The 16,914-nt window shown below is 38.8% G+C and overlaps 1 protein-coding gene across 1 annotated transcript in view; it reads left to right on the forward strand.

Annotated features, from left to right (window-relative positions):
• MCTP2 (multiple C2 and transmembrane domain containing 2) overlaps positions 1-16,596 on the forward strand; it is a 122,526-nt gene extending 105,930 nt beyond the window's left edge. Inside the window, 3 exon segments of the mRNA XM_059371633.1 lie at positions 2,573-2,614; positions 16,512-16,574; positions 16,576-16,596. Coding sequence (XP_059227616.1) covers positions 2,573-2,614; positions 16,512-16,574; positions 16,576-16,596 — 126 coding nt within the window.
• Positions 16,597-16,914: the final 318 nt, after the last annotated feature.

The raw sequence follows: 16,914 nt of genomic DNA on the forward strand, positions 1-16,914 counted from the left end.
GTAATAACAACAAACCGCCACCAAATCGTGACCCAAGTCCACTTGGTTTGAGACTTGAGGAGAGCAACATTGGACATACATTTATGTGATAGCAGTGATCTTTTATTGGGCATAATCTGGAGTTGTCCTTCTGTGTTATGCTTCTGAGACTTGGCCTACCCTCTTAGCATGAGGAGAGCCCTCTGGTGCTTGGTCATCTTTACCAAAGTGGCAGCATATTTCATTGTTTGTCCATTTAGTTATCTGTAAGACTCCTATGAATAGCATTCTCATCACTGAAAAAAGCCTTTGGCATTTCACTGAGCTTCTTCAGGGCATGGAAAGCATCTGGAAGACTGCCTTACGCCTCTCAACCCAGACATCCTAGCCTGATGCCTTCAGAGGCTGGTCAACTCCTAGGGAAATCAGAGAGTGGGCAGGCATGGGCAGCTCCATTTTTGGGTGCCCAGGTCCTGAAAATCTCAAGCTTCCCATGATCTTGAAGGAAGCAACAGCAAGATATCCCCTATCATCTACTTATCATACTTTCTGACTCAGCTTCCCCTATTTATTTATTCCAGCCCAGAGGATCTTTTCCTGGTCTGGGTGAATAAGAACTAGTATTTGTAGACTTCTTTAGGGCATTATTTTGGAATTCCAGAGTCAAGAAATGAATTTTTAAAATTAAAGTCTAGGATTTTGTGACTTGATAGTAGTGGTTTTCTCAAGACCCAAAAGCTGATGATCTTCACCCATTTTTCCTTATAATGCTATTATTTTAAAAAAATCTATGAAATAATGGATATTGAAGGGATATTCTGGTATCATTTGGGGGATAGAAAGGAAGTAGAGAAAATGAGATTTTTTTGGCAGGGAGGAAAAACCTCAGGCAAATTCAAAATTTTATTCTGTATGATATTGGATTGTTTTAATGAGGGAGACATGGACGTATTTCAATAATGAGGGACCTAATGATGCTAGAACCAACTAATAAATAAATAGCTTTAAAGTATAGGATTGTTTAAGGAGTAAGTTGCACACAGATATGGGAATGAGAATAGGCATGAGGGAAGTTTTCACAGAGAAACATCTCTAATAAAAAATGCTGTCAAATAACATTTTTACAATTTTTGATCAGATTTTAGTTTTCCAGCTATCATACATGATGTGTATGCATGTGTAGGCTAGTAGATATGTAAAGGTACGAAAGAATACTTATGTGCATATGATTATAAATGTGTGTGTGTAAAATCTTTTTAATTTACAGAACACTTTCATATGCATCACCTATTTTAATCTTGATAACACAACCATGAAGGAGACAGGAATTACTATTTCTATTTTATGCTGGAGGAACATAAGGCCCAGAGGGACAAGGTGATTTGCCCAAGGTCACACAGCAGGATGTCCTTGAACAGTGTCCCAAGCTGAAGTCTTTGTCCCAAGTTGGGCTTCTAACTCCCAATTACAGTGTTCTTCCTCCCATGGCGTGTTTTTATTATGTGTGTTTTTACCCATTTGCTTTCATGAAACGTGTGCTGCCCACAGTGACTAGGTGAGTTCTCCAGCATCCGTCGAGGGTCCCACACAAAGCTGGCTACAGCTCTTGGGAATTCTGAGAAGTAATGGAGCACCGGTCTTGGAGAAATTGCTGGGTAACTGCTCAGTGGTTTTAGGGAGTATGGTAGAGTACTCTCTGCATACTTCAGAGTTACTCTTTCTTTAAGAACATGGTATTGACAATTCTGTTGACTACTAGAAAAATGACATCTAAACAGCATGCCTGACCTTTGCAACATGGTTGAGCGGAAAATAAGTGTTCAGGCTGTAAACGGATTCTGGTTTTTGAATACCCAGTGTTCTCTCTGAGCTCCTGGCCCTCCTGGACTGTGTTGGCTTTTAAATATTGCACTGACACAATTAAAAGTTACCTGGTAAACAGTCAAGATTTCTACACTGATCTGAACAAGTCTATTCATAGCACCTGGTGCTTTGGTCCCCAGACTGAAGCCAGGTGCCTGTTAGTGGCCATGAGAGCCCGAGTTGGCTTCCTTTACCTGCCCCCACACCCCCTCCCCGAGTCCCAAGGAAAACAGTAATATTGCACAGAAACCTGTAACTTATTCCTGAGATTGATTATATTCAGACTAATGCATTTCCTACTGTCTAATGTTTCAGTAATGGCCTCAGAGGAAAAGAACAGTCATTATAACAGTGAGCCCAGCACAAACCCAGTACGGTGTTCTCAGCCTTAACATAGCAGTTGGCTCATTTGTCAGAATAAGAACAAACTGTTTACAGAACGTACAGCCTGGTGATGCCTTTTTAAAGCTGGGTGCCTTCAAAGGCCACTCGCCTAATCGCTTTATTTATAGCTAAATTTTATGTAGATTATGCATAGTGTTTATGGTCTTGCCACAGTGTCCCTGAACTTTAAGAGTGTTTTTTTGAGAGGTTATATAATGGATTTAAAAACCACTAGTGCTTCAGTTACGTAGGAAGAAAAAATATCGTGAAAAGTGTATATGGGTTTAATTTGCATTTAGTAATTTCAAGGGATGTTATATGAACAAACCGTGGTTTTTCCTTTCAGGAGAGCACAGACTTGGAGGAAGAGGAGGATGAAGAGGACAAGGTGAGTCAGGGAAACTCGTGAAAGGGGGTGTTAACGTGGTCAGCAGATAGCACGTTTCTGGTTGAATCAAAGTGCCGTTTGTTTGTTTGTTTTTAGTACTATGAACTGTCCGGCAAAGTAATATATTTGTAATTTATAAAGGATATCCTTTTTAAGAGATCTTATAAGGTGAGGATAAAAGGGGGTAAAAATATAAGGAATTACCGAAATATTATAAAAAAGCGTACCTAGAGGAGGCCTGTCATTTGATTCGAGTGAAGATCGTAAGAGCCTGCCCCTCGGTGTATAAAAGGTAGATAAAAGGTAGTCTAGGAAGTCAAAAGTAAATCAAGTAAAATTGCTGTTCCTTTAGGTTCCCGTCTGCGCTCTGTGGGGTGGTCACCCACTTCAGAGCCTGTCAGTTTCCCAGCTGTTGCTGGCAATGTTTTCAGCTATATGTCTGTGTACATCTGTCCTTTTTCTTCTCCTGGGAGAATCTCTCAAATCTGCTGCTTTTGTTGTCATTACGCTTTCAGACAAACCTTCTGGAATAAAATGAAAAAAGTGGAAATGCCAAATGAGATGCTACCAGCTTAATGGATTTCCAAACCCCCTAGAACCTGTGGGTAGATAGGGTTTGTGATGGTTGTGTCTAGGAGGCTGGCAGAAGGGGAAAAGGTGAAAAGGCGGGGGGGGGGGAATCTTAAGAGTTAAGTATCCAATATAAAATGCCCAGAAAATGCCAATGAATTAAAAAACACGGGCTCCATGACACAAATAGCCCTAAAATTAATTGGGTGAGCCAGATGGTTTTGCCCATTTGAAGCAAATTGGGTAGATGACAAAGGGAATCTTATTTGTTGTGCTAAAATGATCATTAATAGCAACATAATAAAATAAAGCATAATATTTTTTAAAAGTGGAATTGACTCTTTTCAGAATAAGGTCACACAAGGGGTGCCTGGGTGGCTCAGTGGGTTAAAGCCTCTGCCTTCAGCTCAGGTCATGATCCCAGGGTCCTGGGATAAAGCCCCGCATCGGGCTCTCTGCTCAGCGGGGAACCTGCTTCCTCCTCTCTCTCTCTGCCTGCCTCTCTGCCTACTTGTGGTCTCTGTCCATCAAATAAATAAATAAAATCTTTAAAAAAAAAAAAAAAGAATAAGATCACACAGATGCAGCTTTCTTCTTGATGAATTGATGGGTGCTGCTTCTGAGTAATATAGCTCCTTGAACATGAAAAATTGTCACAGCCAAGCTAGCCTGCCTGGTGATAGGCTGTTTTACCAAAAGAACCACACGTATTGAAAGAAATTATTTTAAACCTTTACGAGGCCACATGCTAAATTTTATTCACCAAGGCTCGGAAGTGAGGAAGATTTTCTTCTGTTTGGCTATGTCTGTTAAAATGAGCTCCCCATAGAAGAGGGCGTCATCTGTCCTTTAGAGAGCATTATTGTGACCATGTGTCTTTGGCCCATCTGATAAAGCAGAGCTTCCAACAAGAAGGAAATGAGTGAAAAAGTGGTGTGAACTGGCAAGCAACAAATTCAGGTCATGGAGTCTAGACCAGGCGTTGCCATAAGCCAGCCTTCTACTGAGGTGGCTCAAGGACTGTCTGGGGCTCTGGGCATCTGGAAGGAGAGCCAAATGGGCTAAGCCTTCCTGGGTAAGAATGACTGAGTTGGAATCATAGCATCTACATGGAAGAGCCTTGGAGCTCTTGTGTTTATCCAAGCATTGCAGTCCCCATAACAGATGCGCCAACCCTGTTATAGACAGGTCGTTAGGACGTTCCTCATTTCCCTCGGGGCAGTGCTCTTCGCGATATACTTCTATTATAGTGTTCTCACAGGGCCTTTAATGGCCATAGCATGGCCATGTTTGTTTGCTTCCTCAGTTTTGTTGGTCTTTGAGATTATCCAGAGAAATAAATCTGAAATGAAAATGAAATTTTGACTTCTACGTAAACCTCCTTGTGTTTACCTTCTACCCTAACAGTAGAAGGGAGACTGGTAAACTTCGCGGTCCTTATCCTTATCTTTTCAATCTCCCATCTCTGAGAACTTTGTAAAGAGGAATTTTCAACTTTAAGACTTCTGGAGCCCACTATATCCCAATATATATTACAGTTCATCGTCCTTCTCCACATAGACCAGGCTCCATAGCTGAGACGTGCTCGCCATAGACCCGTGCACACAGCCACAGGGCCACTGCCCTACATCTTGTGCTGTACCGAAGGGCTGACCCACAGAAGCCCCCTGACTTCTGTTGCATGTGAGACATGACAGGCCGTGCCTCTGGGAACTGTAACACACCCAGTGAGCGATGAGCTGTTTACAAATTATAAACACACAGCCATTTCCTTCCAAGCCAGAAGAGAGGAAACTCCTTTCCTTCTATACTATCCATCTTGAAAGTAACAGTCTGTAATTGCTAGCACCCCTTCCCACCAAATACCATAAGGGGGGACTGTGGAAGATAAAAGCACGTCGGGGCCTCCTGGCACAGCTTCCTCAGGAGATAGATGCATTCTGTATATTCTGCAAGTCGCTGATGCACAGACCAGGACATGGTTTGGGGTCTGTCATACTTTTATTGTCTGGAAGGGGGATTGTTGTAAAATGACATCTCTGTAACATCTTGCTCTTTTTCACTGTCAGAAGGCCGTGGTGGTGACCTATATGAGAAGCCAAATTAGATTGCACAATTGTGCATGTGTGTGTGTGTGTGTGTGAGTTTCTGCACTTTCAGAGGTAACATAGAACCTTCAGATAACTACTTTATGGGCTTTTAGGAAACTAACTGTACAAACTAAACTTTGAAGAGAGGAGATATTTCTTTCTTATTCCTGATGGCCCATGCAAGAAATTGCTTGTTACAAGTGTAGTTTGCTGGGGACCCCTGAACAAACAGATAATGGCTAAGTTCAGCCAACAGCAATCAGCTGACATTTCCTATTTGTATTAGATTCCAAATGTGGAATTCTTCTATGTGGACCTTATTTGTACGGATGGATTACAATGAAAATTGCATTAATTTTCTGCACAGTAAAGGTCAGTAATTGAAGCATGAACCAAGAAACTATTGTGTAAAATGCTGTATCCCATACTTAGGAAAGGTCACGCAAAGCAATAATATCTTGTTTTCATTGCAGAAGGTATAAATACTTGCATTAGAGTTTCTTTCTTTTTCCAGCCTAACAAATGCTTATACAGAATATTTTAGCATTTACTATTAACATCAGCAAGAAGAAATCATAAGGGCATGTAATAAAAAAAAAAAATCCTGTCTATTGCTATATCATAAGGAAACTCTGCTGTAATGCCTGCATTGTGAGTTGGTGTGTCTTTAACTCATCTGTCAGAAACAGGACTTGAATGCTCTGTCCTAGGATGACCAATGAGTGCACAATTGTCTTACCGTGTTTAGGGAGGAGAAATTGCCCTTCTGTGTCAATTGTTGACAAAAAACAGATATGGTTGTTTTTCTTAAGAAAATAAACATCTAATTCATTTTTGTGGATCAATCGTGGAACAATTTTGTAATGAAAGGATACAGATGAATATTATATCTCGGTGCTCTTTTCACAAATTAGGATGTCATCATTAAAATTTAAGTACATTTTAAACCATCAATTTCAGTGTTTAACATGGTTTCCACTCTCCAGACTGGCTATTCCTTTCTTTCCAAGCAGAAGCTTCTTAGGGAAAGAACCACATGGCGTATGTATTTAAAAGGTGTTCTTGCTGTAATATAGCCTGCATTGTCCTTTGGATGAGTAGGCTAGGCCCAGGATGCCTCATTCCCTGTGCTTTCTTATTCCAGAGAGAGAAGATGATCTATATGTCCCAGCCAGGGGAGACGATCATGCTTGGAGGAGGTTTTATCTTACAATCTCATCATGATAGTCATTGTGCCTATGATTCCTTTGTGCCTTCTTAAGAGTGCCCCAAACACACAGCAAATTAATTTGATTAGTGATTTTTTTAACCTATTGACAGAGGAGTGGTACTTTTAAAATGACAAAGTATGGTATTTCTAAGAAAATATAAAGTCAGTATCTTTGAAAGGTTAGTAGTAGTTGAATACACACATACACTTTCGGGAGACATGCAATCTGTATACAGGGTATATTGTAGAGGACGTGTTTAAGGATAACTCTCAGAGGGGTGCCTGGGTGGCTCAGTCGGTTAAGCATATGCTTTTGGCTCAGGTCCTTATCTCAGGGTCCTGGGATCGAGTCCCACGTTGGGTTCCCTGCTGGTAGGCAACCTGTTTCTTCCTCTCGTCCCTGCTCGTGTTCCCAATCTCTCTCTCTCTCTCTTTTTCAAATAAATACATAAAGCCTTAAAAAAATAAAAGGATAACTTTCAGGAAAAGAAAGTAAATGGTTGCTCTGATTTAACTCCTTTTAATTTGATTTAATTTGATTTTTAGTGATGAAGTGATTTAATTACTACCATTTCTACCATACCATCTTACTTCCAAGACTTCAATATTAAAATGGATTCTAGCCAATTCTTAATTATCAGTTTATGTATGTTTTGAATAAGAAGGGATTGGCTTCCCTATCTCCTGCAGTCTTTTCTCTGACACATGGACTTGCTCAAATTTTTCTTTTAAAACTCAAGCCCCCGTTCTTAAAAAATGTGTTGGCTTCATTATATTTTGAAGCCAACCAGAAATGTTACTAATCTAACCTTTTGGACCATTATTCATATCAGGCTCACTAATATTCCTAGTACTTGTATATTTTCTTTGTGATTTCTATTGTAAGGGTTATGTTTGGTATGTAATTCCCCAATATTGTGAAATATGATACATCAGCCTGTCATCCTTCTATTATTATGTTTGCATAACAAAATACAGTCAGGGGCTCTGGTTTTATAGGCTATACTGTGTCTAGATATTTAATATCTCATTGCCTAAAATGTTTATATCATGCTAATGTAGAATACATTGTGTATTGTGTATCCATTATCCACAAGTCATTGTTTCTCTGAGGATAAAAGCTGTTCCTTTTATCTTTCTTTTTTTTTTTTTAAGATTTTATTTATTTGACAGAGAGAAAGATCACAAGGAGGTAGAGGAGCAGGCAGAGAGAGAGAGGGGGAAGCAGGCTCCCTGCTGAGCAGATAGCCTGATGTGGGGCTTGATCCCAGGACCCTGAGATCATGACCTGAGCTGAAGGCAGAGGCTTAACCCAGTGAGCCACCCAGACACCCCTCCTTTTGTCTTTCTTAATGAAACCCCGTTTGGGATTTAGGGTAAACCTAAATTTAGGTTTACCCTAAATCCCAAATATCCAGTGGGTTTACAAGGTAATTGATAAGAGAAGACCCCTCTCTTTTCCTCAAGGGAAAAGTAATAATAAAGTAAGTAATAAAGGACAGAAAAGTAATAATATAAAACAAGATTATTTTGAATATTAGCTAAAAAATTATATTTATAAAAATATTAATATTAGCAGAGGGTTTATAATTTGCTACTGTTTTTATGTACCTTAGCTCATTCAGGACTCAAAATAAACCATTACATTTTATATTTTCCCCATCTACAAATTAAGAGAAATTCACTAGGTAGGATAATAGCAAAACTCAAATCTAGTTCTTCTGACCTAAATCAGATTTATTTTGGACCATGCCACACTGTCATTGAAGGAACCATGTCATTCACTTATCAGTTCATTGTCCTGCCTTGTTACATATTTATCAAGTGTCTTCTCCCTCTCTCAGCCTCTTTAGGTGCAAAGATTAAAACTATAAACATGGTCCTCTGAGTAAATAATGGGAATATAGTGTGTTTGCTACTTTCATTAGTTTATACACTAGGTTGGGTGGGGAAGAGGAAGTGTGTGTGTGAATCAGGAGTGTGGAAGGAGGTGATGTTGGAGCGGAGTCTTAGGGAATAAGGATTACTTGTTGCACTGCTTGATCACATGGATCTTCTATCTTCTGCCCTTCCTGCTCCCCTTCCTCGGAGAAAACTAAAGGACACACACAGTAAAATCAGCAACGGCAGCTCCTTGTGGGTCTACCTGCCCTTACTGACCCTGATTGCTCTTGTGGGGAGGGGTCAGGCACATATCAGAAACCAATCTTCCTGAGGTCTAAATGCTAAAGAATTATGTAGACTGTTCTCAGTTTTTCATTGGTGTCTTACCAACATCTTGGTGCTGTTCCTTCTTTTGCTTTTTTCAGCCCTTCCCTGTAACACCAGATGAGATTCTTGGGGCAAGCCAAGAAAACTCGTTGGTAAATACCAGTCAGCGTGGAAACGCTTTCTGTAATGAACAGAGCAGGTTCAAAACCACTTAGGGGGAACCTGGTGGCTCAGTGGGTTAAAGCCTCTGCTTTCGGCTCAGGTCATGATCCCAGGGTCCTGGGATCGAGCCCCACATCGGGCTCTCTGCTCAGCGGGGAGCCTGCTTCCTCCTTTCTTTCTGCCTGCTTCTCTGCCTACTTGTGATCTCTCTCTGTCAAATAAATTTAAAAAAAAAAAAAACTAAGAAATGATACTGATTTAAAACCCAGATCTGTTCTCTATTCATTTCCCTAAGCAAAAGAATACTTGAGAAGGAAACGCTCTCCTGAAAAACTACAGAATCTTACCCCTGTGGAAAGAGCATATGCTAAGGAGTTGAGTGTGTCTGTGCGCGCGTGCGTGTGCGTTTTTGTGCGTGCACGCATGCAGGTCTGAAAGCACATGCGCACATCCCCCACATCTCATGGGAGGAAGTCCTAAAGACCTTTCCCAGTGCAGTAAACCAGGCTTCCAAGGAGTAGTTTTTAATCTCATCTATCAGAAATACTGCTTCTTATTCTTTGTTATGACAGATAGTGAGGTTTGATTTTTTTTTTCCAGTTGTGTGTTTTCCATGCTAAATTCCAGTCTATTCCTGGCATTTGTAATTCTTCAAGTTTTCAAATTATAGGCTTTTAATATTCCGTAGGATAAAACAGACCAAACATAGTCCCATTGAAAATGCAAAGTTATATTTTTGTGTTTTTGCTCTAGAAGGCTGGAATTACCGGGGAGATCTTGCGACAGAATTTTGCATTGATTTTGCATTGATTCCTTTTGGGAATGCGTCCCATCCTCTGACAAATACTACTCAATTTTTAAACTTGTCGAAAAGGATTTTTTCTGACATGGTCCATTTTGAGGACTGTCTCCCCGGTTTTGCTTAGGTAATTAATTGAGAAATGAGGATATTTTTTTTTCTTAAATCGGAACATGTGGGAAAGATTTAAAGTAACATACTGATTATATAATTAATTCTGAGTTGTAAATTCATTTTGATGGTGTGAATTCTCTCCCAGAGGCTCCAAGCTGGTTTATTACACCTACAGTGCTATAGTCATTGGAGCCGTGGGGGTGGCAACCAGACCTGAAGAAGGACGCTTTTGCTTCCTGATTGATTTTTGGTTTTACTTATTAAAAAAGTACATGATTTGTTCTTAATCTGACTGCTTTACAAACCTTGCCGAAAGACTCAGGTTTATTTTTCTCACGTTTTATAAGCAAACAGACAATGAAGAAAATGGTGAACTTGCATCTGTGTATATAATAATATACACATATATTAATATATACATTTTTAGGTTATAGAGATGGGTTTTGTCATCATTTTTCTTACAATGAGTGCCAGTCCTTCTTTATGGCGTATCAGAAAACAAAGGAACCTTGTGAAATTGGAATTCTGTATCTGAAAAGTTGCATGCTCTCATCTCTTCTATTATTTTGTGATGCAAGCTTTATCACGAAGTAGACCCAAATCATGTGAACGGTCTTATGCCTCACTGGTTTTTCAAGTTTGTAATAAGAAGTAAACTCCATTCTTTCTCAAATGTAGGGCTCGGGGAGTGCAGTGCATGGCTGGTCATAATTTTTTTTATGCATTTGTCTAATCACCCCAATGACCACCACTCTTCTACTCTTTATTACACATTTCCCTCTATAAATCAGAAGCCTCCTATGTTAAGGAAACACACCAGCACACGTGATAACAGTTCTGTCTTCCTGAATGGATCTCTGTTGCTCTTCCCAGGCAATTTGGTGGCAACAGCAGATGTAATGTTGTGTTTGCTAAACTGTTATCCCCACATTCCGTGGTTCAATCTGAGATGTGTAAATAAAGCCAGCATGATGCAGATAAAACTTCCAGATGATCTTTCGTACAACGCAGGGCAACATGAGTAGACTTGTCTTGGAAGATCATTGCTTTCAAAACTTAAATTAACCCCTGTATTCTTTCAACTAGATCGAAGGTTATTTCTTCTTTTATCTCTTTGCATTCTGAAAAGGAAGGGACTTACGTTTATGAAGTGTCTATAAGGTACCAAATGCTTTACATATCTTATGCTACGAATAATATTTAATTCTTCACTCAGTCAGGAAAGGATTAGACTCTCCCTTTTCCCAGATAGCTAAATTGGAATTCAGAATGGGTGAGGAATTTACCATGATCACAAAATTGGTAGATGACCAGGCACAACTCAGTTCTCTCTGACCCCTAGCCTGCTATTTACAAAATGTGTGGGCCTGGGTAGAGTTGAAGTCTCATGGTTGGCTGGTCTGTTTGTTTTCCTCGTTAACTTTTTACCTGTTGGTGCAAACAATCCCTGGTTACCCCAGCTCTTAAATATAAGAATGGAAAGAAATGTTTTTGAAATAGTTTTAAAAGACATCATTTAAGATACTCTCATGAGTTCTGGGCAAAGTAATGCTGGAAAGAAAGAGTAGGGGGCAACATGTAACTGAGTCAGATATCTCAAAATTATATATCCGATGGTATACAAAGAGACAGAACAAAAACCCATAGACATCAAAAAAGCAAATGCCAAAAAAAAAAAAAAAAAACCCAAAAAACAAGTGGGAGCTGAATGCCCATCTTGTGAAATGTCCACTAGAACGTAAGCATTTTTTTCCCAAGATTTTATTTTTTGGTTGAGAGAGAGCATAAAGAGGGGGAGCAGCAGAGGGAGAGAGAGAAGCAGGCTTCCCACCAAGCAGGGAGCCCAATGCAGGGCTTGAGACCAGGACCCTAAGTTCATGACCTGAGCCAAAGGCAGTTGCCTAGTCGACTGAGCCACCCAGGTGCTAAGGGGCTTCTTATAATGAAGACACACTTGCTCTGGTGTTCTGGACTAGAATCCTATGTTACATGTACCTACTTGCCCAGAAATTTTCCATTTACTGCCCCCCCATTTTATTTAAATTCTAAGTATTATATTTAATACTTCCACTCAAATACACTGCAATTAATTGCTTAGGCTTGTTGTTTGTGCATTCTGCTTCTGCTATGGTTTTTCCTAGTAGCCGCGGGGTTGCATGAACAGTGACCAGAGATCTTAATGACACCCGATTAAATCCAGCCAACAAGCAGGGATAACCCGTTTGCTTTCCTGACCCCTTTTCAGGTGGCTAAGCCACTAAAACCTAGCTTTCAGGGAGAGCTTTTGGATGGTCCCTGACAAAACAAAGTGCTCTCAGATAAGTTCACCACTACTTGTCTCAAGCGATGTTGGAGAAGCCTCTGATGCTTGCTCCCCATTTCTCGCAATCAGTCACGTTGTATACAAGCCTGTGGGCACACATCTATTGCCCGATCTGTATGATGCATACAGCCTCCAAACTGCCTGTTCCAGGAGGGTTAGTGGGAAAGATGAGAAATGATAGGGTGAGGGTACATTAAATACAGGCAGATTTGAACAGTCCTATGGATAAGAGAATAAAAAGTAGTCTGAACACTTTGGCTATCTATTTTGTTTCACTCATTCCAAAGAGTAAATCTGCATTTACCCTTTTTTTTTTTTAACTCTCTGATAAAGTTTTGCAATGAGTAAAGTCAGAATTCTTGTTTAAGAAATAATCCAGGAATAATATTCTATTTATCAAGACAATTATCGATGTGCTGAGAGATGTGTGTTTACATTTCTTGTCTGTCCCCTGGGGACATTGTCCTGTTATCTGTGTATATAAACTTAAGTTACAAAACTTCCAAAGAATCTTCAACAGTTAGTAGTTACATCAAGAAGACCATTTCTGGAAACATGCTTTTATTTATGTAGCCAAGAAGTTGTGCTTACATATCTCTCTGTGGACTATGACTTTTCTTTTAGACAAATGGCTATTGTACATTTATCGATTTTTCCATTCCGAGGTTTCATTGTACGTGTATGAAAATGCAAGGTAGCTGTTAATATGTCGACTCTAATAGAACCAATATCTGAAAAATCTTGGGCAGAGTCAAATGGCAGCAGTCTTACCTGGACGCCATCGAGTGATTGAAACAGAATGTCAAATAAGTTAATTCTAAAATTATTTTGATTTTTTTTCAACCAATAAATGGAACCAAAATAAAGCTTTTACTAATTAATTTTACAAATGATGAAATCTCTGACATCAGGAATGCCGATGTAAATTTAGTTGAAACAATTATATTTGGGGATTATTTAACTTATAGGGATAGTATAAATGCAAACTTTGATGGAGGATAGCATCATGGCTTATAAGATGTTTTTACAAAATGAAGGCATTTATGAGGCAGAAGTGTACTTGGGATTGGCCACAGTGCCCTGATTATCCATGACTGTGTACAGAAGAATGATAATGCTCCATTGATTGAATTAGAAGCTGTCTTGTCCACACTTAAAAATATTGTGTATATACAGTGTTAGGTAGCAACAACAAAGTTGTTTGTGACAAAGATATTTCAGATATGAAAAATACACTTCAGTGTGTCAATGTGTACTCTGTTCTTTGCTGCTGGTCATCAATTTGCTTTTAAGAATGTTTGAACCTTTGAGGAGCTCTTAGTCAACTTAAACATTTTCCAGAGCTATTGAACTCTTGTGAAAAAAGATCTCTACAGTTTTTGTTGCATTTGGGTCATAAACAGTTGGAAATTTTTATCAAAATCGTTAATGACTGAAATGCTAAGTAATTTCATCTTTAAAAGCTTTTAGTGAGTGGAGGTGAATTTTAAAAGAACTGGCAAAAAAGACACTGCATTTTTTCTCCCCACAAAAACCAGTATTATTTAACACAAAGTAAACAACAAGGTTAAATGTTGTGCACATTTCAATATTTAATTCTGAAGTCACCCTTTGGGATATCTCAATTTGTGGAAAATCTTTTTATTTTTAATAGACTAGATATCTATTTGACCCAAGAATGGAAGGAAATTGAGAAGCCATTTATTTATCAGCATAAATTTTGTGAAGCAGTCAAAGGAATTATGGATACAACTTAGAGTTTTGTTCTAAAGAATGTTTGACAGAGAAAATCCATATGAATGGATACAAAAAGGCAGTGCCTTTGAAAATATTTAAGCTAAAATATATAGGGATCTCAACATTTAAAAATTAAATTGATAACGATTTTCTCCATGTAACACATTTTTAGGGTGTGAGATTTCAAGGTATCTCAGCACCTGTAGAGAGAGTATTTTCGTAATTAAAATTATGAGCTACTGTAGAGTCAATTAAAGGTGTCAACTTAATGACTATTAAGTGCAACTCTAAAGATGATTAAGAACAATTTTTCTGAAATATATAAAAAGAATGTATTAAAAAGTACATTCTTTTGAAAAGTGCCCTGACCTGGGATTATAAACATATATAACTAGGAAACCAGTTAAATATGTGAATCTGTAGCACAAATAATCATTCTTTATGTATCATTTAGAAATGTCCAAATAACATAAATAAGTTTCATTTTAATATACATAAAGTATGCTTTTACAAAATTTGAAGTAATGTGCTTATAAAAATAAAATAATTATGTGGATTCACCAAATATAAAATAAAATTGATAGTTGATAAGTATTTCAAAAATTATATAATTCTGATTACTTTTACTCTTGAAAGTGTAGAGATTTGGTTGATAAATTTTTATCCTGTTAGCCTAGATATGGTAAGACTCTTAGCCTTGTCTTTGGGTATCAAATTCATTAAAAAGGAAAAGGGCATGGAGACAATCATTTATTATTTTGGTATGCTAACTTATACTTCCTTCACAACCAGAACCTTGGCATTTGGGTGTTTCTTTGGGGTGGCGGAGAACACACACACACACACACACACACACACACACAGTCAATGGAACTAGGATGTTTTTATGAACTTGAGCCACATGGAAATTTGAGTCATTTTCCAAGAAATTGTTTTGACCTGAAGTCTATGCTACTGAAAAGAGGAAGCTACTTTTGCCCTTTGGATCAAATTCCCTAGTGCTTTCAAATCCTCCTTTATAAACATGAATACTTATGTAGCAGACAGAGATGGGTTTTCACTATTGTGCCCATTAATAGATGTGGCTGAGCATGAATTAGGTTGCTTCGGTGGCATACCTAATTTTTAATGCAAGCTGCTTAAAGAATTAGAGAGTAAAACAAATAAGAAATTTTAAATTGGGGTGAAAAACCACAAGTGTCATGCTAGTTTGATTTAACAAGAGGGCACAATGAACCTGCTTTTTTCTCTACAGATTGCTTGGATTAAGTAGTTCAGCCCAGATGGTAAGAGGTTCTTCAAATCACCCCAGCACTCTTTACTAAAGAGGGTCTGGCAGTAGTACATTCTAACCTCTACCCTCCCTGTGGTCTGTTTCTGCAAAGTAGCTTCATAAACAAGGACAGGTGGGAGAAAGGAATTTTGTGCTTTTGTGAAATTTCTGCCATATAGGTGCCTTCAGCCATAATCACTGACCAGGTGGTGGATACTCCTTCCCACACAAGTTGTGTCCATTTTGATGGAACAGAGAATGCACAAGGAGAGTGAAGTCTTTTCTTTTGCTGTATAGAAGGTTATTCTTAAAATGCTGTCATAAATTTAGAAGTTTTTGCTCCGTAACTTACTATAATTCTAATTCAAGTAAAATTCTAGATAGAGAAAAATTTGAGGTTTTGGGTATTATATATTATATGTAGTGACTACAATGACCCAGATAGACAAGAGCTAAGAGGAATACTAGCTAAATCCCAGTTCCAGTAGAGTTCCCAGGGACCTAGATTATGGTACCAGAATATAAGAATTTGTATAAAAATACCAGTTTAGAGAATCATCTTTTCTCCAACATTTGGGTAATTTATGAATTCTTTTTGTAAGCATTAGCTGCATAACATGGTAAAACACACTTGAGGTTTTCTATAAGCAAGATATGGACAATGGTCTTAGGAGGCTAAATTCTGGTTCACATGAAGAACTGGAGACTGAGGAAGATGAACATGTATTTGCTTCTACTTCTGTGAAGGAAAAGCCAGTCAGTCATTAGGCATCTTCCAAGGGAGTAACCTGTGTAAGATGCAGTCTCCAGCAGTGACTTTGTAGTCTGCCTCCAGGTGCCAACTCTTTTTCTGAGGTGGTTGCCAAAGGATGACTGAAATGTTTGTCAGACTTGCAGTGTGTTCAAAACATGACTAAAAATGCAGCAGAGTTTGACAAAAAAGCCACAGTACTAGGCGACCTATCACCTGGATTTGCACCATACCATGTTGTCACATACTGGAAACATATCTGAAGGACTGTGAGGGAATAGGGTAAGGTGAGCCAGCAGATAACCCTGTGAAGCCAGACCGGAAATCAGGGTCAGCCAAGTGGAGGACGTTGCCAAGTCCTCTGACAGAAGCAGTAGCTTCCCCAGAGAAATGAAGCTCTTAGTTCTGTGGGAATTTCTACACATCACTTCCTCACACTGAGGTAGTGACTGAGACATAATGTGAATGGTTGCCTCTGAATGAGTGGGTAATGGTTCTTTGGAGTCAATAAATATTTTAAGTTGTAAAACATGTGATTCATCTCTTGGAGTCACTCTGTTCATCATAACCATGTTATTTTAACGTGGTGTCGTATTTTCTACAGCAGGACAGTAAAAATGAAGTGACCGAGCTAAATCTTGCTTTTATGTTTCCTAGGAATCCGAGAAAAAGGGCTTAATTGAGAGAATCTATATGGTACAGGATATTGTTTCAACTGTTCAAAACATCTTGGAGGAAATAGCTTCCTTTGGAGAAAGAATTAAAAAGTAAGTTCTACATTTGAGTTGTGTTTGAAGTAGAGCTGCCATGTATTAGGACATTGGGGGTAAGAGGGTGGGGAGGGCAGGGATCAGTAAATGCAAAAACAAAGGAAACAAAAGCTACAGTGTTGGAGCAAGCGTATTTATATGTGTTGGTTTGTTCTTTGGGCTTGTCAGCTTCACAGTTGGGTAGTGCCTTGGAACCCGGTTGACCATATGGCAAATTCACACCAATTGCCCCAGCATAATTATTTCACTCTCAGAAGTATCCTCGTTTGAGTGATAAATTATAGATTAAA

This window comes from Mustela nigripes, chromosome 13, assembly GCF_022355385.1.
Source record: "Mustela nigripes isolate SB6536 chromosome 13, MUSNIG.SB6536, whole genome shotgun sequence".
Classification (NCBI taxonomy): Eukaryota; Metazoa; Chordata; class Mammalia; order Carnivora; family Mustelidae; genus Mustela; species Mustela nigripes.